This window comes from Zea mays, chromosome 2 (assembly GCF_902167145.1).
Source record: "Zea mays cultivar B73 chromosome 2, Zm-B73-REFERENCE-NAM-5.0, whole genome shotgun sequence".
Taxonomy (NCBI): Eukaryota; Viridiplantae; Streptophyta; class Magnoliopsida; order Poales; family Poaceae; genus Zea; species Zea mays.
In genome coordinates this window covers 3,806,365-3,832,473 of record NC_050097.1, presented here as the reverse complement: position 1 = coordinate 3,832,473, position 26,109 = coordinate 3,806,365, and the positions used below count along the sequence as shown (strand labels likewise).

Sequence of the window (26,109 nt, the reverse complement as noted above, 5' to 3'; positions counted from 1 at the left end):
AAGTATATTCATCATGCCCCTTTGGGGCCAAATTTTACACTCGGAACTAGTTCTTTCTAATCTCCTGCTTGACAGATTCGGTGTGATCCTAGACAACTTAGGATAGAGGTGCATGATGGCTTGTTTCTACGAAAGTAGTCGACAAAGATGCCTAGACGTAGCACCCTAGCAGTAGATAAGACATGCATCATCCAGGAAACTTGCTAGTAAGAGACTATGGAATGTTACCACTAGACGTGCAGCGCGGCGAAAAAGAGCTGGACTCCCTCGTAGCCTAGACGTAGCACCCTAACAGTAGATAAGACATGCATCATCCACGAAAACTCGCCAGTAAGAGACCATGGAATGTTACCACTAGACGTGCAGCGCAGCGAAAAATAGTTGGACTCCCTCGTAGCCGGCCTGCGCAACAGTTGTAGCGGCGCCTCCACGTAGTCCACACTTATGGGGAGTGACATCGTACGATGGTGTGCTAAGGGTTTCACAATCTGGTCCAAGGGGAGCAACGATTAGGATTTCGCACGAGTAGTGTGTTGACGTAAGCCTAGTCCCCTCTCATATTTATACAACGTGTTAATGAGTCATGGCCCCATTAAACCCATAAGACCGTTTCCAACAATTCAATCAGATGATCACTCAAAACATTGTTTTACGTTATAACTGCATTGTTCGTTAAATGGAGTTTGAATATGGGGGGTGGGGATGAGTAAGCTGCTAGATAGCTTAATGCCAAAACGAAATAGACTCTAGTCTGAATTGACTATGATTGTTTCTTGAAATTCATTATTTTTACTAATCTCATTTGAGATGGTCGATTGTCATGAACACATGCATGGCAAGCCACGATTATTATTTTTTTGATGCATTACAGGGACTAATTCTTTAGACTGTTTGCAACGGTGGACTGTAAATTATATCCTCTATAGGAATATTTAGTGTCCCTCTAAAAAGATTCCAACCTCTAAACACTAAACTCTTACAACAGTAACCTGTAAACCATCCTTCCGGCCTCCTAGACTCGTCCTGTGTTGCGCCATAGACGCTGCGTCCGCGCCGTCTGCACCACGCCGTGCGCCAGCACCACGCGTCCGAGCCCCACGCCGCCGGCCACGTCGAGCTCGCTGCACACCCTTGCTGCACCCTCCACGCCTTCTCTCCTCTCCTCCAAGATCCACGCCAGGTTCTATCGGTGACTTCAGTGGTACTGCCTCCGAGTGGATAGATCTGACGCTCTCCAGGTTGGACTGTGCGGTTGCGCTCCTGCGAACAGACTAGACCACCGGCTTCAACGGTCGACGAACCATGGCTGCTGCGGCAAGTACATCGTCCGTCGTCGCTTGGGAACACATGCACGAGGAAGATCGGCCGTCGTCGCTCGGGATATGGATGCGGCCACCTTGAGATGATTTGGAGGACGAGACAACGCCTGCACATTTGGAGGAGAGGTCTCTAGCCTGAAAATGTACAGGAGGTGTTACAGGATACCGTTGCGGCCTTACTTGTACCGCTAAACCCGTATTATACCAATCCAGGACGGTTTAAAGGACACCGTTGCAATCAGTCTTATCTATCCTAGCAAAGCTGTAAATGCGCATGTGCACAGTTGATCGAGCTACTGAATGTATACATGAGAAATACTAGTAATGCGTATCGAAAATCATGGGGCAAAATCACGAGGAACCGCCTTTCAACTCGCACTAAAATTTATAGGCTTTCTTAACTAAATCCATGTAGCTATCTGCCGTTAACAATGCGTCAATGCCCGTGGCGTCTTTCCTAGTAAAGTTTGCCCACCCATCGTGGTAGCCGCCTAGCCGGGGTCGTGCTGCTGTGCTTCTGCTGCGCACGCTGCACGGGATGCGCGCGGCGAGTGTGGCGCTTGCTTTGCTGCTCTTCCTCCCTGTGCTTGCGTGAACGGTCCTCTCGGCCGCGCCAGTCGGGCAAGACGCTTTTGTCCCTTCCGCTCGCGGCTCGCGCTGTGCAATGGCCGCAGCTGAGCACTTGCACGCGATCGAGCTCGTACCTGCAACTTGCAAGTCTTGCAGAAACCCGTCGCCCTCACCGATCGGGTATGTCACTCATATGCACGCAGGCTCGATCCGTTCAGGCAGCGGGCGCGGATGCCAACGGGCGAATGAATCAATCACCAGCCCAGCTTCTGATCCACGGCCATTATTCGTCCCTGCAGCAGCGGCCCCGACTCGCCGCGCGCGCACCGCCGCGTGGCGAGGCCGCAGCAGGAGGAGGAGGAGGAGGAGGCGGCGGCCGACGTGGACACGCGGTGGAGGACGTCGCGGAAGTGGTCCTCGTCGCAGGGGAGCGCGATGGGCCCGGGCGCCGCCGGGAAGCCGTACTCTTCCTCCGCCTGCCGCAGCAGCTCACGGAACGACGGGTGGCTGAGGTGCGCCACCCGTACCACGAACCGCCTGGTGGAGCCGGACCCGGCGGCGGCGGCGGCGGCCTCCACGCACACAGCCACGTGCCCCGCCGGCACCGAGGTGCAGGGGCGGGGGGAGGAGAAGGAGAAGGAGGTGGTGGTGGAGCGGGAGGCGTCCGCGGCGCGGCCGCGGGACCGCCACCGCCACCGCCGCACGGCGCGGCACAGCCACACGAGGGACGGGATCGTGATCGCCACCTTGCACATGCTTGGCGGCGTCGTGCGGCGAGATGGATAGTAGAGGCACGGGAACGGACTTGCCGACGTCGTGCGCGAGCTGGAGCTGGATCGGGGCGCGGGAACGGACGGGCGAGTGGTTTGCTCTCGGTTGCTCTTCGGAGGAAAGATGGCATTCGCTTTGGTGCGGAACTGGGCGAGGCGGGGAGTGGCCATATATATAGCCGCGTCGCTTGGCATCGGGTTGGCGGAAATCTGCAGGGATTGGCCCCAGCGCTCCCGGCGGCGCGTCGTTTTTGGTGTGTGCAGGTGCAGCCGTGCCGTGCGTACGTACGACGTTTACAGTGCACTGTACCGGGACACTTTGAAGGTGACGCCGGCGTCCGGCGGCGCTATGCGCAGTGCTGCCGTGGCGTTGCTTTGCTGGTACTGCTAAGCGGTTTTCCGTCGTTCCTGGGTGCTGCTGCCTTGCACAGTGACACTGTTGAGCAGGATTAGATTAGTACCTACTATACATGTCTAAATCGCGCCGGCCCCTGTCAATCTGGGTAGCACGGATCTGGCACGGTTAAGGAGTGGTCTGGTAACGGCCTGGCTGGGACAACCGTCATCCTTGAAACGTGATATGTGTTTATGTGTATATAAAATTATTCAAGTCTGTATTTGAAATTCTAAATGTAAGCTGTTGAATAAAAATGAATTCGAACGTTGTCTTTGAATTCTGAATTCTAGAGCGTTTACTGGCCCATGAAAGTGAAACGTAGAGAGATGTGTGGCTAATGATTTTCACAGGCGCTCATATTTCGCTTTGACTAAAATGCATGAACGATCCTCAAACTTGACATATCGTGTCACTTGGATTTTCGAACTCTCAAAACCAGAAAAAAAAACAGGATGTTTTAACTTGATCGACTCATTCAAAACTGAGTTTGCTTAAACTAGATGTTGACATGGTGTGCCACGTGGGACGACAGATGAGCAGCAGTGACAAAGGTACCGCGTTTCCTTTTTTTCTATGACACTCTAGTGAACATCCACCCGTAGAAATAAAATATCTATAGAGTACATAGTACTCCTTCAATTCATAAATATATGACACAGTTGACTTTTTTTTAAAAAAAATGACCACTCGTCTTATTAACAAAATTTACGAGTTATCATTTATTTTTGTGTGATTTGTTTTATCACTTAAGGTAGTTTATGCTTAATTTAAAATTTTACATTTTTAAATAAATATATTAAACAAGACAAGTGTTATATATTTATGAACGGAGGTAATAGTAACTATCTTGCCACGTGTTTCCGAAATCTTTCACCTGAGCTTCTGAGAAAGAGGGAATGTTTTTAGTGGTTGCTATAGGGCTTGGTGACTTAGGCCTGTTTGGTTTGATGCATAAGTTGCCACACTTTGCCTAACTTTTTTGTTTAAGGTTAGTTTTTCAATTCGAATGACTAACCTTAGACAAAGTGTGGCACATTTAGGCACGAACCAAACAGCCCTTTAGTCCCTGGCTCCCTGGTATTAAGGATTCATGGTCAATCGCATGGATTAAGCGACAATACAGCATCATCTCTGCAGCACCGGCCGGCTTTGCCTGACGATTTGTGGTATGGTTCCTACTAGCTAGTACTGTTCTGGGCGTGCCAGGGCGACAACACGAAGAAACGAGTGCTACCGGGGTGGCAGTTAATTACCGGGAACCGACGCGCTAGCTAGCTAGATGGAACTGTATATGGAAAGAACGCAGAGCTCGATCAAAAGGTGACCACAGTTTATGGTCAGTCAATCGACGACGGCAATGTGATGCATGCGTCTAGTCACGAGCGTTCTCATGATCTCGTCGCTCGGCCCAGCAGCCTTCGCCTTTGCCTTGCTTTGCTTTGCTTGCCTGTACAGGACAGCAATGCATGGTCAGTGAGAAGAGTAGCTAGCAGAGTTCTGAGAGAAGGTGCCATGCCATGGATGGCTGTGTGCTGAAACTGCAGATTCTGGTGCTATATATACACGTGTACACACGCATGGAGCGCGTAGTACATCGTCGTCCTGCTTTTAGCCTAGTTTTCCTCGTTCACATCTACTGCGCGCGTACGTACGTGTGGTGTGGTCCGTCGTTGGCAGCTGTGAACTTACCCAATGCTATGAATGTTTGGCCCTGCCACTGGTAGATACTATAGCTAGAGGGGTCACCGGCCGTGTCGCCAGGGGAGGACCATGCATGTCTCGCTCGCTAGATCGGGCCTGACGCCATGTGTTGCTATTTTCAATCAGTACAGAACGGCATCCAGATCTTCACAGGAACATACTCTGAAGCATATGCAACCGGAATTTTCGGAACGATTTACCTGTGAACTTTTCTGTTGTTGCTGTTGTTTTTGGTTGCGCGCGAAGATACTTGTGAACTGACCCAACGGACCACATCATGATGTGGTGCGTGCGTCTCCAGCATTCACAGCATTACGTGGCAGGCATACGTGTTTTCTCTCCTGCGATAAGCTGGCCAGCAGCAGCAGCAGTGGGCGCTGCATGCCCAGCCTCCCAGGACCAGGGCCCAGGCTGCCTGCACGTACAATTCGTGTCATATCCATCCACGGGAAGCAAAAAGGGTCAGGTTTATTCACCAGGAGAAAGTCGTGGCAGTAGCTAGGTGCGTGAATCTCGTATACATGTAGTACGTACGGTACGTCGAGGGCTAGTGGACCGTGGAAGGCACAACAGATTTGTTCATACTCCCGGGTCAGGCAGTCAGGCGCATGTGACCCTAGCCCTAGGCTTTGTTCATACTCCATCATACTAGCTCTAGCCCTCTAGATACAGGATGAATGGCTTTCATCTCATATTCTCATCCATCTCGGACCGTTGGGACCTCGCCATCAGCAACACATGTCTCGGCCGACTCCAAGTCGACCCACATGCCCAAAATATTCCGCCGTCGGCTGAGACTTGAGAGCCAACAGATTTGCAAAGAAAAACCAGGCCGTTCCGCTCGCGGTTTTCCGTAGGACGCCGGGCACAGGCATGATCGCCCACTCCTTCGGAGCCACCCAAGCCGCAAACAGTGCCAGTGATCGACCCCTCAGCGGCAGCGCGCGGGTCTCACTTGCTAACAATTCAATGGCCTCGGAGGATCGGTCTGGTTGGCGATTGGCGTTGCGTGGGCGCGCGCACGTGACCTGAGCGGCCCGGACTACGGAAAGCGTTGCCCGGTTTCGGCGCGCGCGCGCAGCGCACACAGACACAGGAGTTGCCTGCCGGGCGCCATGGACCGAAATGCCGGGAACAGCGATGCGGCATGGGAGCCGCGGCCTCCCTCACGGGCTCGCTGACGCTGGCAGCCAGCCATCGCGCGCGGCCGGCCGTGACGGGTGCAACGCAACACAACGCCAACGCTGCTGAGACCGATAGATGTCGCGGCACTGCCCGGGTGTGACAGCTCCCGCGCGTACGCCCTCCGTGCAAATCCCTAGCTAGCGCCTAGCCTGCGCGCGACGGCACAGCACATGCACGCGCCCTAGCGACGAGACAGACGACCGCGACAGCTGCTCAGCCAGCGCTCCCAGACTCTCTCTCTCGCCCGTCGCCGACCCGAGCCGGGCTGGCGCGCGTCGCTTTCGATGGTCTGTGCCGAGCTCGTGCACCGTGCACGCCCCGGCCAGCCGGGCATGCAGGCGGCGGAACCTGTGTGCCGGCCGCGCCTGTCTGCCGGTTTCGGTGTGTGCACGGGGCACGAAACGGGTCTCTGATCTCTTTTCGCTTTCACGTTTCCATCTCCCGTGGCCCGTGGCCGCATGGCTTGCTCTCAGAAAGATCGAGGCCATCTTACCCGGCTGGAGCCGGAGTGGTGTGGCTGCAGGTGCACGTTGTTCCTGTGACCACCAGTGTCTCAAGTGGGAGAAAAATATAAAAAACATGAGCATGTTTGGTTCACTGTTTAACTTGTCACACTTTAACTAACTTTTCTATTTAAGAATAGTTATTTAATTCAAACGACTAAACTTAGTCAAAACGTGGCAAATTTAGCCACGAACCAAACAGCCGGTCTGCTGCACTTGGCTGTGCGATGCGGTGGCGCTCATCTCGTGCCCGTCTCGGCAAGCTAAAACCAGCAGAGCAGTGTGCCAGGGACCAGGGTTGTTGTGCCGCTTGAGGCCCAGCCCCAGCGTGAGGTTGGGCTGTGAATGGAGGCATTATTGGGTGGAGTCGGTCCTGACTCCTCACATCATGGAGCCCGCCCAACACGTGAAATCAAGAAGGCCTACTCTTGGACCGTGTGCAGGCCCATCGTCTCTTTCCAATAGAGATGTGACAGCCACCGATGGACTGAGAAAAAAAAATCCGAAACCGAAAACCGAACCTGATTAAACTAACACCGAAACCGATCTCACCGAATATCGGTTCTTCGTTTCCTAGTTCCTATGAACCGATATATAATATATAAAAACCGTATCAATGTACAATCAACTAACTAGTGTGTATGATATGTGAGACTAAGACCGTATTTGTTTGCCTCTAGGATTATATAATCCAACTGATAGATTATATAAGTATCTTCTGATATGTTTATGGATTATTATAATCTAAATATCTAGATTACATAATCTACTTAATAATCTGTATTGTTTGTTTACCTATCAACTTATTTAAGCTGGATTATATAATATAGAGGGTAAATAAACATGACCTAAGATATATTAAGAGTATTTGAGAAGTCATATGTGACTTTATTTACTATATCTGTTTTATTTGAAGTATAATTTCCGACCGTTCTTGACACGTTTTCTTTCAACTCGGTCATTTTGAATGTCCGATTATTCAATCCCACGTGTTTGACCCTGATATTTCTGTTTCTAGATAGTTTGACCCTGAATGGCCTAAGATATATTTCTGTTTCAAAAAATGTGAAACAAAACTGATTCAGGCGTTTTCCATATAGTTTGCCATCGTTTTCGTCATCGCTGCGTACCCGTCCAACGCTCTCAAGACTGTCTGTCTATTTCAGAGGCTCCTGCCGCCGAGAGGGGCGTTTTTCCTATCCTGCACGCGATACAGAAACATGTACATCTCATGGACTTTACACGGACGATGGGCAACCCTTGCACGACCTGTCGTGTGTATCGTCGAGCGAGGTGGCGGGCGACAGCGCGTGGTTGTGAGACACTGAGACGACGACTCGAGACGAGAGCGGACCCCAAGCCCAACTGCCGGGCGCGCGAGAGGCCGGCGTCAGGCGGAGGACCACGGCACGTCGCGGTACGGTACCCCTCGCCGGCGTTCGGCGTCACAACGCCACCTCTCGCCTCTCGGGCCCCCTAGCAGCTCCGTGAAGGCACTGCCATGGTATGGCCCGACACACCACACATACGGCGCATTGCCGTCTCTCACTGTCGTCCGCTGTCCAGCATGGATGGCGGCAGCAGCACTGATGATGAGCAGTGAGCGATTACGATGCGGAGCCGCCCACCCATATACATGAGGACATATTTTTAAAAAATGAACAGTGACCAACCGATTTTTAGCAGTTTCTTCATGAGGCGCCTTGTGTTTTTAGCAGAGCAGCTACTCCATTAGGCGCCTACCATTATTAGGTAGGTCATCTAAAACAAATTAAAGCGTGTATATAGACGTTACGCTACAGACTGTACTATTTATGGAGTGTAATTTAAAATAGAAAGTATGATAGGAACTAGGATAGGCAGCTCGAGGTAGCCTCCATAGAATCTCTCGTTTCATCTGAGCAACCACCGTAAAATCTACCCCCTCCATAAAATAATATTTGTTTTAGCTATAAATTTTTATATCTATATTCAACTAAATGATGATAAATATAGATAAATATATAGAATATATATATTAAGTATTGTATGAATCCACACTCAAATGTTAAAATGGATTTTATTTTAGGACGGATTGAGTACTTGTTCTCTAAGACACCCCCTCTGTCACAGTTTTCCATCATATCTATCGATTGTCACTTCAGTTCGTTGTCACGATGCGGGGATTACGTACGTACACGTACCACCTCTGTTTATATGACGCCATTGTTTTTTTTTCAAAAACTTTAATAATTCGTCTTATTAAAATATTTATTCAAAAAATATTTAAAATTTTAAGTCTCGTTCAAATGACTTACTTTTGAGTGGTAAAACAAATGACAACAAAATAAACAATAACTTACAGTTTTGTTAATAATTAAAACGAGTGATTAGAGTTTTTGAAAAAAAAAAATCAACGGCGGCGTCGTATATTTATTGAACGAAGGGAGCAGATACAAGTGTGTCTAGTTCGTTCGTTCATACAAAGACATGCACACCTCTTGCATATTCAACAGGGGAAACAAAAGAATTACAATGCACTCCGGTCCAGTCCATGCATATCTGGAACCGCACGTTGAAAAAATTACACATCTTGAAAGAAAAGGGAACGCACATACATTTATCTGGGGTGATCGATCGCTTCCTAGTTTTGTGCGGCTATTATTTTATTCAGACCTTAATTAATCACCACACGGTCGCACGTAGCTATATATGTTCTTATAGATGATGAAATCACACGCAGCAATAGCAACGGATCGGTACGGTAGTCGCGCCCCCCCTACCATATCAGGCAAGAATGGCGTCGAGAGGCTTGGAGTCGGCGAACTCCTTGTTGGCACTCTTGTCGGCCTTGACCTGCTTCTTGAGCCTGGCGAGCTCGATGTCGCGGGCCATCTTGCGGCGGTACATCTCGGCGAAGGTGATGGGATGGTCCAGTATGGGCGCCTCCCCGTCGCGCACGGCCAGCGGGTACACCGTCGCGTCGGGCGCCGGGTTCTGGAACGTGGCGATGGACAGGCGGCTGCACTCCGAGTTCACCACCGCCTGGTGGTCCGCGTTCTTGAACCTGCCGTTGCTCAGGAGCTGCACGTACGTACGTTCATGGATATCACACACATTTTCACCGCATGCATTGCATGAACGAACGAACAAACGAAGACGAAGGAACGGAGACTCACGTGGCCGTGGTCGCCGAGGTTGACGACGAAGGCGCCCTCCACGGGCTGCACGGTGATCCAGGTCCGGCCGCCGTCGCGCGTGGCCTGGAGGCCGCCGACGAGGTCCTGCAGCAGCAGCGTGATGGTGCCGGGGTCGGTGTGGCGCTTGAGCCCCAGCGTGAGGTCCGGCTGCGGGCACCTCGGGTAGAAGTTGACCACCACCTTCTGGTCCATGTCCACGCAGGCCCTGGCCAGCGCCTCCGTGTCCAGGCCCATGGCCTCCGAGAGCACGCCCAGGAGCCTGCACGCCAGCGCCATCAGCTGCTCGCTGTACCGCTCCACCACCGCCCGCCACGCCGCCGGCTTGTCAGGCCACCGGGAGTAGTCGCGGGCCTTCACCGGGTACGAGAAGTAGGTCACGATCTCACGCCAGTCCTGCACCGCCTCCCCCTGCGAGAGCGAGACCATATATATGCATGCATGCATGAGTAAATCACATCAGCATGTAGTAGGCGCACCCGGCATGAGTAAATATACAAAACCTGGAGGTGGCTGGAGACGATGAAGCCGCCCTTCTTCCCGCCGGACATGTCGAAGCGGAGCTTGTCCTCGGGCGGGAGCGCGAAGAAGTCGCGCGCGAGGCGCGCCATGTCGGCCACGAGCGCGGCGTCCACGCCGTGGTCCACCACCTGGAAGATGCCCCAGTCCTCGCAGGCCGCGGCCACGCGCGCGCGGATCTCGGCCCGCCGCGCGCCGTCGATGCCCTCGAGCGACACCACCGGCACCTCGTCGCTGAAGCGGTCGTGCGGCACCTTGGGGCGCTCGTCCTCCTCGCGCACGAACGACGCGCGCAGCTTCGTCTCCCCCTCCGCCGCCGTCGGGAGGAACGGAACAGCGCTGATGCTCACGGGAGCCATGGTGCCAGCAGCTGCTCTGCGTACGTACGTCCTCCTCCTCCTCGTCGACGTACGCGCCGCCGGGCCGGGATCGTGATGCTGCTTCTGCTGCTGTATACCACGGAAGGCCTGCGCGGCGTTCGCGTCGTTATAATAGCAGCGCATTGGAGACGTGCAGTGCAGTTGCACTGGCTGCCAGGTAAGCTAGCTAGCAGTATATCTACTGTGCACTGACACTGACAACAGTGCCGCTTGCGTTATTAATGTTTGCTAGTGTAGTATGGCAAGCGTGGCGCTGCCTACTAAGTCGAGCTCAGCCTCAACCGCCAGCTCGTGACGTGTACGTGTAGGTGTAGCTACCGTTCCACGCCTCATGCGGTCCAACAGACATGATAGCGGATCGGAGTACCAAAATCTTGTGTAGACGACAGTTCGGGAGGGCATCCGCACGCAACACATGCATGACATGAGCGCTGGCGTGCTCTAGATTCCCCCTCCGGGCCCTCCGGCCGTTTAGGCTTATCACACCTCATATATCTCACTTAATATTTTAACCTCAACTATATAAACGTGTAATCTACAGTTTAAACTTAACTATATAAATATGTAATCTAGGTGACATGGGCCCTTGGCCCCAAGCGACAAGACGCCAACGATGGACCGGTAGTGGAGAACGGGGTTTCGCGGGGAAGAAGACGATGTGTGTGATAGCGCGACGGAAGGAAAGAAGAGACACGAAAACGAATCGTTATTTCTCCATAACGAGTGACATTGGTGGGTAGTTAACCCTAAACTCCACGTTTACATCTTAAAAACATGTTTTATGGAGTATCTCTTTTGCTGCTCTACTAAAATGGTGGAGTTCACCCTAACTCTACATTTTTTAGAGCAAAGTTGTTGGACTTGAGACCGTTTAACAATCAGATCATGGAGCAGAGCAGTAAAACATGTAGTGCAGTTGTCCCAAACACCCCGTATATATTGATTCTAGAAAAACAATATTCTCTAAATTTCATCATTTATCTCCTTTATATTGCACCAACCATATTAACAGAAACATTTTGAACTTTTTTTATTATTATAAAAGATCATCATTGCAAATCTTTTATTATGTACAAATAGATACCAGAAATTTGGTTATCAACATTAGTGCATCTTGTACATTTGAAGAAAAAAAGTTCAGAATCATATATGTATTCGTATATAGCAAAAGAAATCATCAATTGCCAGTGCAACAAGCACTAATGTTTTTTTATATGTATACATGGGCACATGGCCACATCTAGTGATCCATCTACGGGAACAAGGAGAAGAGTACATGTAGGAGAAATTATATTCCAGATAAAATATGAATATGGACTTAAATCTCTACCGTATTTAAGCGGAAGTTTTCTTCCTAAGCCGCCTCTTATAGCGAGCGAATAAGTGCGGAATATGAAAAAATAGGGTCACTCAATATAAAGCACTCAAATTCTACCACTACAAGTCATGTCCATTTATATTATATGAACGTGAGATATTATAAATATATATACTAATAATTTGAATACTAATAATTTGAAATAAAAAAACATGATTGTCTAAGTTATAGAAAGCATCGAAAAGTAATAAAGGTAGGATCCAATTCAAGATACCTGAATCACATTGAATTGCAAAATGCTAGCAAAATCAAATACTCCCTTCCGATCCATTTTGTCTTCATCAATGTAATTAGTTTTATAATCATACTATATTTAATAATCATAATATGCATTGACACAGGCTAAACTTGTAGTCACAAAAACCAAACACTCCTATTTGCGAACCTTTATCCTCAAGTTACTCATTGGATGACACATCCACAAGTAACTTGAATCAAATAATTAGTCCACTGTTTCAAGTTCAAATCACGCGTAAAATTTTAAATTACATAGTTGACTCCTAGTAATTACAGAAAGGAACAAAACAAGAGCAATATGTAGCGTGTTGGGGGCTTATACCGAAGTTCATCAAAACAGTAAATAACAACTATATTTTGAGTTTGTTTCAGGGGTAATGAAGTGATCTTCGTTTCGGTGTCACTCAGGAGTATAAAATGAAGGTGACAACTTCGGTACTGATTGATTGATCGAAGCACGAAAGGATGACTGAGGTCCAAAACATGAAACCCGGGAGCCAAAGGAAGGATCGAGAAGCATCCACAACACGTCTCTATGAGGAAATTACTACTATATCCTTAGCTAGTTTTGTACTTCGTATGCGTAAAGCTCATGGGTATGAATGTAATTTTATACGAAGTTGTATGTCATGTTGCATGAGGGGATACTAGATGTTTGCACCTTCTAAGGAATCTTTCAACATATGAAGTTATACAATATTCACCCCTTCATGTTATCGAGAGAATCTCTAAAGGTACATTTGTAATGATTTGTGATCCAAGAAGGATAAACAAAGGAATATACTTACAACAAGTTGCCCCAAACATTTTTACTTGTCATGCTTATTACATATTTATGATTGTCTTATTCTTCTCGCTTTGGTCTATACTTCCTAAATGAAGGGGGTGAAAAGGGAGAATATTTTGATATTATAATTGTGTTGCCCTATTTTAGTCCTTTCATAGGAATCTAAACAGGTGACCAATAAAGCACTTGCGTAGCACGAAGCAATTCAGGGCATGACCCAACAATCATGTTCGTAGGCGCATCCGAGATTGACGAGGAATCCAGGAATCTTGTTGGCAGACCCTGTGGTCGTGTCACAAACCGTGGAGGAGCAGGGGAAGCGGAGCTACCACGGTCTCGCTCTCAAGCGCATGATCTTTTGCCCGTGCCACCTTCTCCCCTCGTCCCTACGCAGGCTCCTGTGACCACCTACAGTTGTCGCGGCACCTCCTCCGCGTCGTCGCACCCAATTGATGGGGCCACCCATGGTCGTGCCCCATGCCACTTGCCGCAGACAACGACGACGCGAATGTTCACAAGCATGTCGGGAGGGAGTGGGACGGTAGTGCAAAATCTTCGAGCGGGCTTCAAGGGAGATTGTTGGAGTATAGCAGAAGGAGGAGCAGTGAGAGCAAGCAAACTCTGCACACGCGGCTTCTGGATGGTCAAACTCGAACCCTTCTCAGTCCTCAATCTCTCCTGATTGTTTTTTTCCTCAAAATTTGGAGCTATGAATTACTCTCTCAACCTAAATTAATAATTCATTTGACTTTTTACCAACTTTGATTGGCTCATCCTATTCTTTTTTTTTTGCGAAAAACGAAAAATTCAAAGCCATACTTAATTATATGCCAAACGATATCACAACAAAAATTAATAAATTTTATATTTTTTTTGACTAAGACAAGTTGATCAAATTTGGTGTAAAAAGTCAATCGAAGATTGGAAAGTCCCGTGGCATTTTTTTTCTCATCTCCATCCCGTCAAGCCTGGTTACTGTTTTTTTTTTTTTTTTGCACATGATTGGGAATTGACTGTTCACGTTTGGACTGTGTGAACGATGGATTTGAAAAGAAAGGCGCCTAGCTAGTTCATTTGCCATCTTTCTGCTGCGTCGAACTACGATGCAATTGGTCGAATATGGATATATATCGTTGATACCATATTTATTTTTATTATTTTTATTTAAATTCGGATCGAATATAGATATTATTCAAACGTATCAGAAAGGATTTAAATAGTTATCGACATCTTATTTATTAAATTTTAAGTACTCGGATATAGATCAAACACTAAATATCCGAACTCGGATATAGATCAGTCACCGCCGAATCTACAACCGTGCCCTCACGCATGACGCATGATAGGCTTGGATTCCAAACCAAAAAAAAAAAAAAAAAAACCCGTAGAAATGAAATCATTGACTGGACTAGTACTCCTCCTACATGAGTCTGACTGCCGTGTAGAACTCGAGGACCGGCGGTTACTGTCGTGCGGCGCGCGTGCTTTGAAGGGTTGGTGTGGTGGTGATCGGGGGCAGCCGGACCGAACAGGCACAGCCCCAAGTCACGTGGTGATCCCCACCAGCCGGTCGCGAGCCCTAGCATAATTGGCCACGACTGTGTCCGCTACGGGTGTTTCCGCTGCAGTCCTCTGCAGTCGGCTGTTTCCGCTGCCGCGTGAGCCTGGTGGGGTGCTATGACCATATGCAGGTGACGACCGTAGACGGTAGTGGACTGCAGAGGAGCTGCTGCTACTAGTCCAACTTTTTTTTATAATTAATCTATAAAAATAATAGCATCACTACCCTAGATCTTAAATTCGGATCTTGAATTCGACTTTGGGTCAGTTTAGGATATCTTTTTTTCGTAAAAACTTTTATGAGAATCTAGATCTCTGGATAATCCAGCTGGCACGAGAATTTGAATATATCAGAGCTTGTGTGTGTAGAAAGATGAAGGAGTGTGCACGTATTATATTTAGAAAGCGATAGATTCCTCCTGACGCGACGCCTTCGTGGATTCTGTACTCACGTTGATTTAAAAGATTTTTATAAAACGGTTCTCCACAGAATCGGGCTATAAAGCGAAGCGTTTAGCTGTCAGAAACCGACCGATTCTGACGGTCAAAATCGGGCTAGAAGCCGAAACAAACATGCACTTTGGGTCCTAGCTCACCGCTCCATCATTAGAAGCTTGGGTGACGTGGTCAACTTGACGCTAGGCTCGATGGTGTGAATCACCGCAGTTAGAAAAATGTGACATTTTATAATCAATTCAAGAGGTGTCTGCTAAGGGACACATCCCTTGACATTGCACCATTCATATGTATATAAACGTGTCGGGCTTATTTTGGACAGCCTAAAATTATAAAAGCCAGAAATTCAATTTTTGGGACGAAATTCATATTTTGGCCTGAAATTCATTTTTTGGCCCGAAATTCACATCAAGGCCCAGAATTCACATCAGAGCCCTAAATTCAAAACAAATTTAATAAAGCAAATAAAAGATAAGACAAATAAATTTGACCAAAAGCAAACATTTAACTAGCATTATCTCTAATTTTGTGTTCTTTATAAAGTACATGAAAGTGTGGTTTTAATAAATATATGGGCATTTTCGTGCCTTTATATAGGTCATTTTGTGTCTGCCTTAAACGGACCATGCTCGTGCCCGCCCATGGGCCGACCTCAGCCAAGACCCGACCCGATATATCGGGCCATGCCGGCCCGGCACTAAAATATTTCGGATCGTGCTTTTTTCGTGCTTCGGGCTGGCCCATTAGGCCCGACCCAAATGTACACATATACACGTTCTCACGAGAACAGAGGGAGAAGAAGAACGCTAACTGTTTTGGCGAAGAACGGAGGCACCGGCCTCAAAATCGTGAGGAAAGGTATAGAGCAAACCGTTTCTCTTCGCATCCGTCATATGCGTGAAATTTTTCATGTCGTCGATGATGCACTGTTGGAGGCGTACGCCACTGGACAAGATGCAACTATCCCACCGGTGAACACCATCCTTGCACGTCGTGTTCTAGTGCACCACACCGTGTTCAAGTGCACAATGTGCACTTTTGCGTGATCCACGGATGGACAGCGGTAGTACCGTTGCCGGTGATTGAATGTGGCCTCCCCATCGCACTCCCGACACCATCGATACCGATGAGAGATGCGGAATCATCGGCAACAATGTCGATGGATGTCGAGTTGGCAGCACCACCGTCTTCTCCACCCATTGCAGCAGCAGTTCTCCGCCCACTTGTAGCTGACCACCTAGCCTCTATAGTCTAGCATTTTGAACCAACAAGTTACATAAAAGTGAGTAGTAATATTTTGAGTGCATATGTCAAAGCTTACTATCAGGAAGCTACGTGTCCTATCATAGATTTCTATCCTCGAAAAATGTTCAATGTACTCTATAAAATTCTTGAGGGTGTTTCCCTACAAACAAGAACAAAGAAGTTATAATTCGCTATATGTAGTGGTACTTTGTTTACATTGGAAGACCCGATGAGATTGTATTTTGCTACTTGATAAAATTGTAGCAAACCCCATCTATGTCCCTTAGCAAGTCATAAGGTCGTACAATATGTCCTTGTTGTATGAACACTCAATGTTGGTGTCACTATAGCATTTTAGCCAAGCTTTCGTTAAATTCTATAGATGTCGGCGTTTCGGACCCCGAGGGACCCTCAACCGTGCCGACCAGTGAATTTTGTCGCTGCGTGCCCCTGCCCGGATGGGTTGGCGCAAGATGGAACACAAGAGGGAAACATGGCTCGTGTTATCTCGCACCAGGGGGTGCTTGCAGTATGGGTTACAAGCGTTCGTGAGAGAGAGAGAGAGAGTGAGCCTGTTCGTTTGACCGTCTCCCCCCCCCCCCCCCGCGCGACCCTCTCGCAGGAAGGCCCTGGACCTCCCTTTTATAGATGCAAGGAGAGGGTCCAGGTGTACAATGGGGGGTGTAGCTAGGTGCTAACGTGTCCGGCAGAGAGGTGCCTGAGCCCTGTGTACATGCCAACGTGCCTGTCAGAGAAGTGCTTGAGCCATGTGTATGCGATAACGTGGCCATCGGAGAAGCGCCTGAGTCCTGTAGAAGCACAGCTGGCGGTGCTGCTGGGATCTTGCTGACGTCTCCTCGCTTCCGTAGGGGGCTGAGAACCACCGACGTCATGGACGCACGCGGGGAACCATCATTACCTGTTACCGGGGCGAGCCAGATGGGACGCCGGTCTTGTTCCCTCGTAGCCTGAGCTAGCTAGGGGTAAGGTAATGATGTATCACTTGTGGCGCGGTCAGTCCGAGCCCAAGGTCGGGCGAGGCGGAGACTTCTCCTGAGGCCGAGGCTGGGGTCAGGCGAGGACGCGATTCCTCCCGAGGCCGAGGCTGAGGCCGAGTCCTGGGGTCGGGCGAGGCGAAGACCTCCTCCCGAGGCCGAGGCCTAAGGTCGGGCGAGGCGGAGCTTCCTGTAGCGCCCGAGGCTGAAGTTGGCTGTTGTCAGCCTTACCCGGGTGGACGACACAGCAGTCGGAGCAGGGCGAGCGGCGCTGTTTTCCTGTCAGGCCGGTCAGTGAAAGGGCGAAGTGACTGCGGTCACTTCGACCTTGCTGACTGAGACGCGCGTGTCAGGATAAGGTGTCAGACGATCCTCGCATTGAATGCGCCTGCGATACGGTTGGTTGGTGAGGCGATTTGGCCAAGGTTGCTTCTCGGCGAAGCCTGCCCGAGCTGGGCCTCGGGCGAGCTGAGGGTACGCCCACTGCCTGAGGAGGCCATCGGGCGAGACGTAACTTCGTCCGGGACTACAGTTCCTGCACGAGGCTGGCTCGGGTGAAATCGCGTGCCTTGGGTAGACGAAGCCTTGACTTAAACCGCGCCCACCAGTCTTTGCGGTTTGTGCTGAGGGTGGTTACCAGCCGCGTTTAGGAGTGTTGGGGGTACCCCTAATTACGGTACCCGACAATAGCCTACATGTCGATGATTCAAAATCAGCAACTAGTAATCTAAGTCCTTCGCACATCTAGATGTGAATGTCGCGCAAGGAGGATATAAAGGTTTATACTATTTGGGTCGAATGTCCCTACGTCCAGTTGAGTAACTTCGTGTTACCTTGCACTAGGTTTGCAGTAGGGGGTTAGAAATGATCGAGAGAGGCAGGAGCTCCAAAGCCAATGGTGTGCGAGTGAGTAAAGTGGCAAATGCTGTGTGTGATTACAAGTGTGATGATTACTTGTGTTGGTCATTGCCCGTCTCCTGGATCGTGGCCCTCCCCTTCCTTTTATAGGCCAAGGCGAGGGGAGTTCCTATTACATAACTTCGAGGGACCAAACGAGACGAGCGGGGGTTGGGTCTTGTCATGTAGCTCCTTGTCCTCTAGGATTCTTGCTGACCAAAGGACTCATGTGGATGACTCTTCCTCCTTTTGTCATAATATTGTAGCGATTTCGTGATTGTCATTACATGTTGTCTTGTCTCGCAACGATTGTCATGTTGTTCTCGGTTGAATCCTCCAGAACAGAGTAGTTGAGCTGGTACCACGGACCATTCTGTGATGGGAGGGGCATGTGCACTAACATACCAACTCTCGTGTTGTCATTCGAACCGCATGCTCGTGTAAGAGCCTGACCCACATGTACCCTTAACTGGAATGGGCATCAGTATGATCTCGTGAATTCTGGATTCATGGGGTCGAGTGAGACGGACTTTGTGAGGGCGAGATTCCGACCTCCTACGGTTAGGGGTCGGGGTCAAGCGAAACGGGGACTCAAGACATGTCGTTCTTTTTCTCGGCCCTTCAGGGGTCGGGGTTCCTGTTAGGTATGGACAATGTTCAATACGTCATTACTTGTTGAGTTGTCATTACTCAATATATGATGATTTGTTGTAGAGGATACTGATTTTGTGTCCGATGAGTTTGAGTAGTTCACGCCCTCTATCCAAGTTTGGAGTGATATCGTTGTATTAGAAGCCGCCATGTGTCACGAGGAGATTACCCTCGCGCTTATCAGATCGACTATAGTTTTTCTAGTTTGTATTATTATTATAATTGAACATACTAAAATGAAGTTGTGTATGACTGTGACACCACTTATGTAATGTATTTTCACTTGTAACTGCTTTCTGGTGCTTAAATACTAGTGTGTTTGGTTTGAGGAATAAGGTAGTCCATCGTCTTGTCGCTTTCTTGTTTGGTTTGTGGAATAGAATGAATTGATCCATCACCATTTTATTTCTCATAAGCTAATAATTAGTAATAATGTGAGAAACAAGTTCATTCCACCAAATTTGTGGAATGGACTCATGATGCACCGTCTCATCTTAAATGGTATGACTTTTCAAATAAACACCCCCTACATGTTTAGCTTCGGTAGTTTAAACTAGGGCGTTTCAAGTGGTATCGAAGCCATACTTGTACGATGCGAACCGTTAGTAAAGATGACCGCACGAGTCCTAGGATGGTCTATACTCGAAAACCCAAAACTCCTTGATAAGCCATATCCTTGAAAGTTAGATGGCCGATGGACCACCACCTACTGCATCAATGAACACGGATTCTATAAGGTGCTTTATGCTGCCACTGTTCAACTAGGTAATCCGGAACGTCCGAAATACGTGAGCCGTGAGTTCACAAAGCATGGTACCGAAAATTGTGTAGTTACCGTCCATATTGACGCAAATAAAAAGTATTTGTAAATGCAACTCTGGAACGTCACCGCTACTGAAGCTGTATGCAAGAATCAGGATTCAATTCGAACATCGTGACATAAAATTGGGATGACAAGAGCATGCGTATGACAACTCAGTGAACCATTGAAAGATGTCAAGTGACGATGTCCACACAGTAAGCGGAATCAAATCAACCCACAGCAGAAGCTGAAATGATATCGCCAGACTTGCAAGAACGAATTACATTTCGTTGGACCATGGTCAAGCGAACAGATATCTGAGTTTTTTTTTTTTACTGATCTCGATCGGCGTAACATCAAATTCAACGGTACAACAACAAAAGCCAGAGTAATCTCCACTAAAATTTCAAGAACAAATGGCAATTTTGACAACATCTAAAAGTACGAATGACTATATCCTTCTTGGCACAGTTGTAACTATTACTATTTCTTTTTTATTTGAAGTGCCTTACAAGTGACATGGTACAACACGAGAGAACCAAAACCCTTTTGGTGCTTTCTTGTGACATCCTCGGTACAGTCCCACAGGTGACAAATTTGCACCCGAGAAGAATCATGCTAGACCAGTAGATTGCTAAAAATTTCAATTGCTGGATAGTACTCCAACTAGACATTTTTTTCTTTGCTGCTTGCGATACGATTCATACCGCAGAACCAACAGAATCCAAAACATTCTGTAAGAAGCACGCCTTGGCAGAAGGGTCGGCCAAAAACTGGCCCAAAACTGCAATTGTTGCCGTGTTGCTCCTTATTTTCTCTATCCCCCTTGAGATCATGCAAATGTGGTTGGCCTCAACAACGACCATGGCCCCATTGTGCGAAACTGAATAAACCGCTTCAGCTATCTGCCTTGTCATCCTTTCTTGAACCTGAAGCTTGCACCCGTAGAAATGAACCAACGCCTGAAAATGCGACCGATCAATGCCTTCTCCGCTTCCATTGCCAAAGTACCCAATGTGAACTACTCCGTAGAAGGGCAGAAGATGGTGTTCACATTGAGCACAAAATGGCAAGTGCAGCTCCGATCTGATTGCTCCATGATCAGTTGTGCCTCCACCTGTCCTCTCATATAAGCTAACATTACTAAGTGTAAAACCATTCAGCTTCACGTCTAGTAGATTACATGCTTTGAACTTCATCAGCCACTGCACATAACGCTGAGGAGTGCCTAAAAGCTCTTTCCTGAGGGGGTCCTCTCCGAGTGATAAGAGCATCGAGGTAACAGCAGAAACCATGCCATTAGTTGAGTTTTTCTTGCAGAGCCCGTTAGAGAGTGGAACCTCATGAGACCTTAAAGGGCACCAAGGAATAGAAACAGTACGGTCCTTAGCCTCCACGTCTATGCCCCTAAGCTTAACAAGAGCCAAGAAGTCACTCCAGAAAGTGCTGCTTTCACCTTCAAAGACTCCAGAGCGAGATGAATGTGAAGTTCTAATCCAACCTTCCAAAGTCTTGCATTCCAAGTTTTCTGGTAAAGGAATGTGCCAGCACTGCAGAGCAACAGCCACACCAGCAGGTTGAATGCTAGCATGCAGTGCACCACAGATTTCATTAGCTAGTCTTTGAGGGTTTTGCAATCTCTTGGCAAAGACATCAGATACTCTAGAAAGCTTGCTTAACCCAACCACTCTTCCACCTGAGGGAACATACCCGACATGGCACTGTATGCTGAATGGAAGCAAGCATGACTCACAATAGGAGAAAAGTTCAATGTCTCGAACAACTACTTGCCCGCCAGTTCCACCAGCAGATCCAGTCCTTTTATCCACACCAACCTCTGGAAACAGAGCACCTTGCACTATGTCTTTTACTTTTTGCCTGTAGCCTGTAGATTTAGATATATGTTAAATACAGATCATGAAGCAATTAAAACAAAAGTAGAGATGATGAATAAGACCCCACATATCTTCATTAAAACAAAAGGTTATGCAAAAAAAAACATCCTCACATATCACATATGTCACTCTTCCTTGTATAAACAGTTCTGTCTCTTTGAATAAGAACACCATGACAACCTCTACTACACATGACTTGCATGGGAATAGATTATCCAGATTTCACATGACTTCTTTATAATAGAACAAGAATGATGTGGCTCCGTGTCAGAAATTCAACACACAATGAACTTTATCATTTTCAGACGAAACTAGCACATATTGCTGAATAGAAGACTGAAACGCAAATTACTCCCATGTGAATAATGTTAAATAACAGAAGAAACATTTATTGCTCCCAACGAAGGCAGGAGCAGGACCTATCAGCTTCAAAATGAGGTTGGACATTGGATAAGAGACAACGGCTCACTAATCCTAACCTTGGCTCGTTTGCTCAAAATTACAATTTGTACTAGGAGAGGAGTTAATCTCTTAGCAGGTCCACATTTTTATAATGGAATACACAAGGCAATACTTATTTTGAAAGAAACAAACAGTAATCAAAAGACCAAAGCCAAATGGAACATAGCTGCCAATGGCCATTACATAGGACTAGAAAAGAACATGACAAGTAAAAAAATCACATGTTTTAGATGAGTATATAACAACAACAACAACAACAACAACAACAAAGTCTTTTAGGTCCTGCTTGGCACAACTTATTTTAAGCTTCTTCACAGATTTAAGCAAAAGTTGTGCCAAACAGGCAGCTTCTGCAGCAGCTGACTTCTCAGAATGAACTAAAAGCAGCTAACAAGCAGAAGCTGATTTTCACTAGCTTCTCAGATAAACTGCTTTTCTAACAAGTAGCAGCTGTGCCAAACAGGGCCTCCCAAGCAAATTAGGGTAGACTAGAGCTGAAACACAACAGAAATCACAACTCAAGGTTCATGCACATAAATAACCATTTTTCATACACTCCTATTCAAGACTAAATCTTTAGGTATATTCCATCCTTTTAAATCTCATTTTACTACCTTTTTCATATCAACTTTGGCCTTCTCCTGTCTCTCTTCCTATTTGTATCGCCTCTTAGGATCCCACTACACACTAGTGCCTCTATATAGGGTTGGAAACGAGCCAAGCTCTTGGCTCGGCACGACTCGCTGGTTGATCGAGCTCGACTCGGATCACCCACTCAACGAGCTAAAGAATGAGGCTCGACTCGAAGTTGGCTCGCGATCTGCACCTTGATAAACAATGTTGCATCATATAGTGACTTAATAGTATACAAATGTGAAATATATAATCATCACCTAATATTATAACTAATCTAGATTATAAATTGTCATATATTCATTATCAAAGGCTAAAGAATGAGACAGATATCTATAAAATTATCCAATACCCATCATTATTCTATAGGTCGATTAATTTGGCACAACTCACGAGCCGGCTCGCGAGCCGGAACAAGCCGGCTCAGCTCGACTCAGCTCGCTACACCAACGAGCTAAAAAACTAGGTTCGACTCGGCTCGCGAGCCGCTCCAAGCCGAGTCGAGTTGCCCCCGCGCTCGAGTCGAGTCACGAGCTTTTTTTAGCCCTACCTCTAGATGTCTCCGTTGGATATGTCCAAACCATCTCAATCGATGTTGGACATGCTTTTCTTCAAAAGGTCCCACCCCTAACTTATCACGTATCTCAACATTCCAGACTCGATGAGTTCTTATATGGCCATAAATCCAATGCAACATGTGCATTTCTACAACACTTATCTGTTGAGCATGCCGTCTTTTTGTAGACCAATATTTTGCACCATAGAATATAGCAGATCTTCTATAAAACTTGTGCTTTAGTTTTTGTGGTACCCTCTTGTCACATATGATACCAGATGCTTAACACCACCTCATCTACTCTGCTTTAGTTCTATGACTAACATCTTCATCAATATCCCCGTCTCTATGCAGCATTGATCCTAAATACCGAAAGATATCCTTCCTAGGCACTACTTGACCAGTTGACCTTCTATACAAGTACCTATAGTAATAGATAAAAAAGTGAAAGGGCCTCTAACTGAATTTGTTAGGCGGTCTGAGGCTGGGTTAAAAAATCCCCTTGTTTGTCTCACGCCAAAGCACAGGTATAAGGTACGGCCTTGGTCTTGGTCATTCTCACATCACATGGGCTACGGTGCCGCTGTGTATGGGTGGGATAGGGGTTCGATGATTTTCTTGACCTACATAAGAAGGTATTCTTCTTAATATAATGTTGCGGAGGCGGTCTTACCCTACGCAGGTCGATTTTTTTATAATAGATAAAAAGGTTCCCACAGTCTAGTGGTAAACATCAAAGAAAGAACACAAAAAGAGGTTCTTTCAAATACTTCCACAAACTATAGGTAACTCTTAAAATTTCACACCTATAGAAAAATATGGTTTTCAAGTACTTAAAGAAGCAACCAAAATAGAAGATCAATTTTAAACACACAAACTTCTGTCTCAATTAGAGACCATTCAATGACCAAATTTATCAATGTTCTTGCCCATTCTTAATAGTCATTAATTCCAAAATGACAAAACCCCTAAAAATTCATGAATAAAAAATATATAATACCATAAACAACTAGATGTCTATGTTCATTTTAAATGAAGAACATTGTTTTCAAGTCGTCTGACTAATCGCGATTAGTCGTCCAATTAATCACCGTCCAAGTCGTCCAACTAATCATGATTAATCACCCAAGTCGGTTAGCCAGGATGACCAAGTCGTCTGACTTGAGAACAATGATGAAAAATGCTCTTATACAATAATAAAAAAGTTGGTGTAGGGGAGATTGATAAAAATGTGTGAAGAACCATGTCCATGTGAGTCGGGTTGGTCAGTTCGGGCGGCTCATGCTCAAGTCTAGTTAACAGGTGGGATTCAACTGGGATTCAACTGACAAAAATCTCTGATAATCAGTAGCTGGTTAGGTCATGGCCGTCTCGAGTAGAACGTGCATATGGTCGTGCAAAACACTATTTTGTACTGTAGAGTGCACAAATAGGAGATCAAATAAGAGGTGGGATAGGAAAACTATTGAACTATTGAAGACAGCCTTAAGGTAGTGAAACTGGATAGAAAGGAACAGTACCTAGGGATGATAAAACTTAAAAATTACAGCAACAAAGCAACGCAATTAAATCTCAATACTAATTTGTGTCAGAACTCAGAGGTGCTGATGTTGTGAGCAGTAGAGGGAAAATGGCCATGTAAGTGGACGAGATAGTGGCTTATCTTGAGATTCAACATGCATGAAGTCGTCAGGCATAATAAATAGTCAACGACTATTAAGTGGCAAGTAAAGTGCCCACACATCATTATCCTAAATCTTAATTAGAAAAGCCCTCCGCTGTGTGTTGTGGCTTCTGACAAAAAAAAAAGCGCAAATACACCACAGCCATAAGCCCATAACGGTTACCTATGAAATTCCCTGGTGATATAGCTTGAGATAAGCTGGAGTAGAAACCAGAAGACACTGATTAAGATTGGCAGTCTCTCACACAGGACAGTACACACAAGCTCATCGTAGTAATAACGGTGTAGCGGCCACCAACCCTTGCGTCAAAAGCGTTAGGTGGTCGACAGCTAATTTTTCAAACCGTGAATTGCCATTTGTGATTTGTCAAATACCAGAACCGAAAGCGTGAGCAGTCTAGTAGTCGGCTAGTGAAGCCTTATCAGCGCGGCCGATTACGACAGGTGCTAACAACCACCCGCACCAAACTCAGTTTAGGTTGGACTCTACTAACTCCCACGATGGAATTCGCTAGGGAATAATCCCAACTTCCCAAGGTTCATGGCAAACGCCAAGCACTACCTCTCGTCGTGAGATCCGAATATAACCATACGCGTTCAAATGACATACGGCGTAGTTAGAGCTCTAGGCCCGCTCTATAGCGTGGTGTATGCTGAAGAGCGCCGCTCCACGACGGCAGGTCAGTCACGGATCAGGGAGGACGCCATTTTCCACACAAAGACAAAGCACGGGGACGAATTGTTACCGACGGATCCACGAAGTCAGGGGAACGGGAAAACGAAGGTCTGCCGTACCTCGGGTGCCGTCGCGGAAGGCCTTGGCGACGCGCTTGGGCGTCCGGAGCAGGCCCTCGCGGCGGTCGTCCTCACCGAGCCCCAGCAGCAGGGCGCGCACGGCCGGCTCCACGGCGTCGCCCGCCGCCGCTTCCCCTGCGAGGAAGCCGATGTAGTCGCTTTCCTCCTCCTCCTCGCACGCGCACGCGGCGGCCGCGAGGTGGGCCTCCTCGAGCGCTCCCATGGCGGTGGCGGTGTCGGTATCCACTGCCCGCGGCGGCTATTATTAGGAGGCAAGGCGGCCGCGAAATATAGCAGCGGCGAAGGGCCGAATGAAGAACGACGGGAATAATAAAACGCGATGAGGGAGGGAGGGATAGGTGGACCGAACTGCGTAGCGACGAAGCGATGGGGTGCGGTGCGGGAGCGGGTGGACGCTGGACGATCTCCGGGACCCGCCTCGAGATGTGTGTTGGATCAGGATCGCCTCGTGCCGCCGACGCCTCCCTTTCAGCGCCCTTTTGGATTTTCGGCCTATGGGTCGTGGAATGGGCCAAACCTGAACAGTGTTGGTGCC

At 47.6% G+C, this 26,109-nt stretch overlaps 3 protein-coding genes across 3 annotated transcripts; all 3 read right to left on the bottom strand.

Annotated features, from left to right (window-relative positions):
• Positions 1-1,855: 1,855 nt before the first annotated feature.
• LOC100285284 (uncharacterized) lies at positions 1,856-2,800 on the bottom strand. The gene has a single exon (NM_001366719.1). It carries the CDS (start codon positions 2,642-2,644, stop codon positions 2,144-2,146), a length of 501 nt encoding a protein of 166 aa, NP_001353648.1. The 5' UTR covers positions 2,645-2,800; the 3' UTR covers positions 1,856-2,143.
• A 6,033-nt stretch (positions 2,801-8,833) lies between these two features.
• On the bottom strand, positions 8,834-10,753 carry LOC542712 (uncharacterized). The gene is made up of 3 exons (NM_001136803.2): positions 10,125-10,753; positions 9,604-10,032; positions 8,834-9,508 (listed from the first exon to the last, which is right to left on the bottom strand). The coding sequence occupies exons 1-3, from the start codon at positions 10,497-10,499 to the stop codon at positions 9,212-9,214; spliced, it is 1,101 nt and encodes a 366-aa protein (NP_001130275.1). The 5' UTR covers positions 10,500-10,753; the 3' UTR covers positions 8,834-9,211.
• Positions 10,754-19,987: 9,234 nt separating this feature from the next.
• LOC100283069 (uncharacterized) lies at positions 19,988-25,902 on the bottom strand. The gene is made up of 2 exons (NM_001369284.1): positions 25,554-25,902; positions 19,988-21,413 (listed from the first exon to the last, which is right to left on the bottom strand). The coding sequence occupies exons 1-2, from the start codon at positions 25,774-25,776 to the stop codon at positions 20,230-20,232; spliced, it is 1,407 nt and encodes a 468-aa protein (NP_001356213.1). The 5' UTR covers positions 25,777-25,902; the 3' UTR covers positions 19,988-20,229.
• Positions 25,903-26,109: the final 207 nt, after the last annotated feature.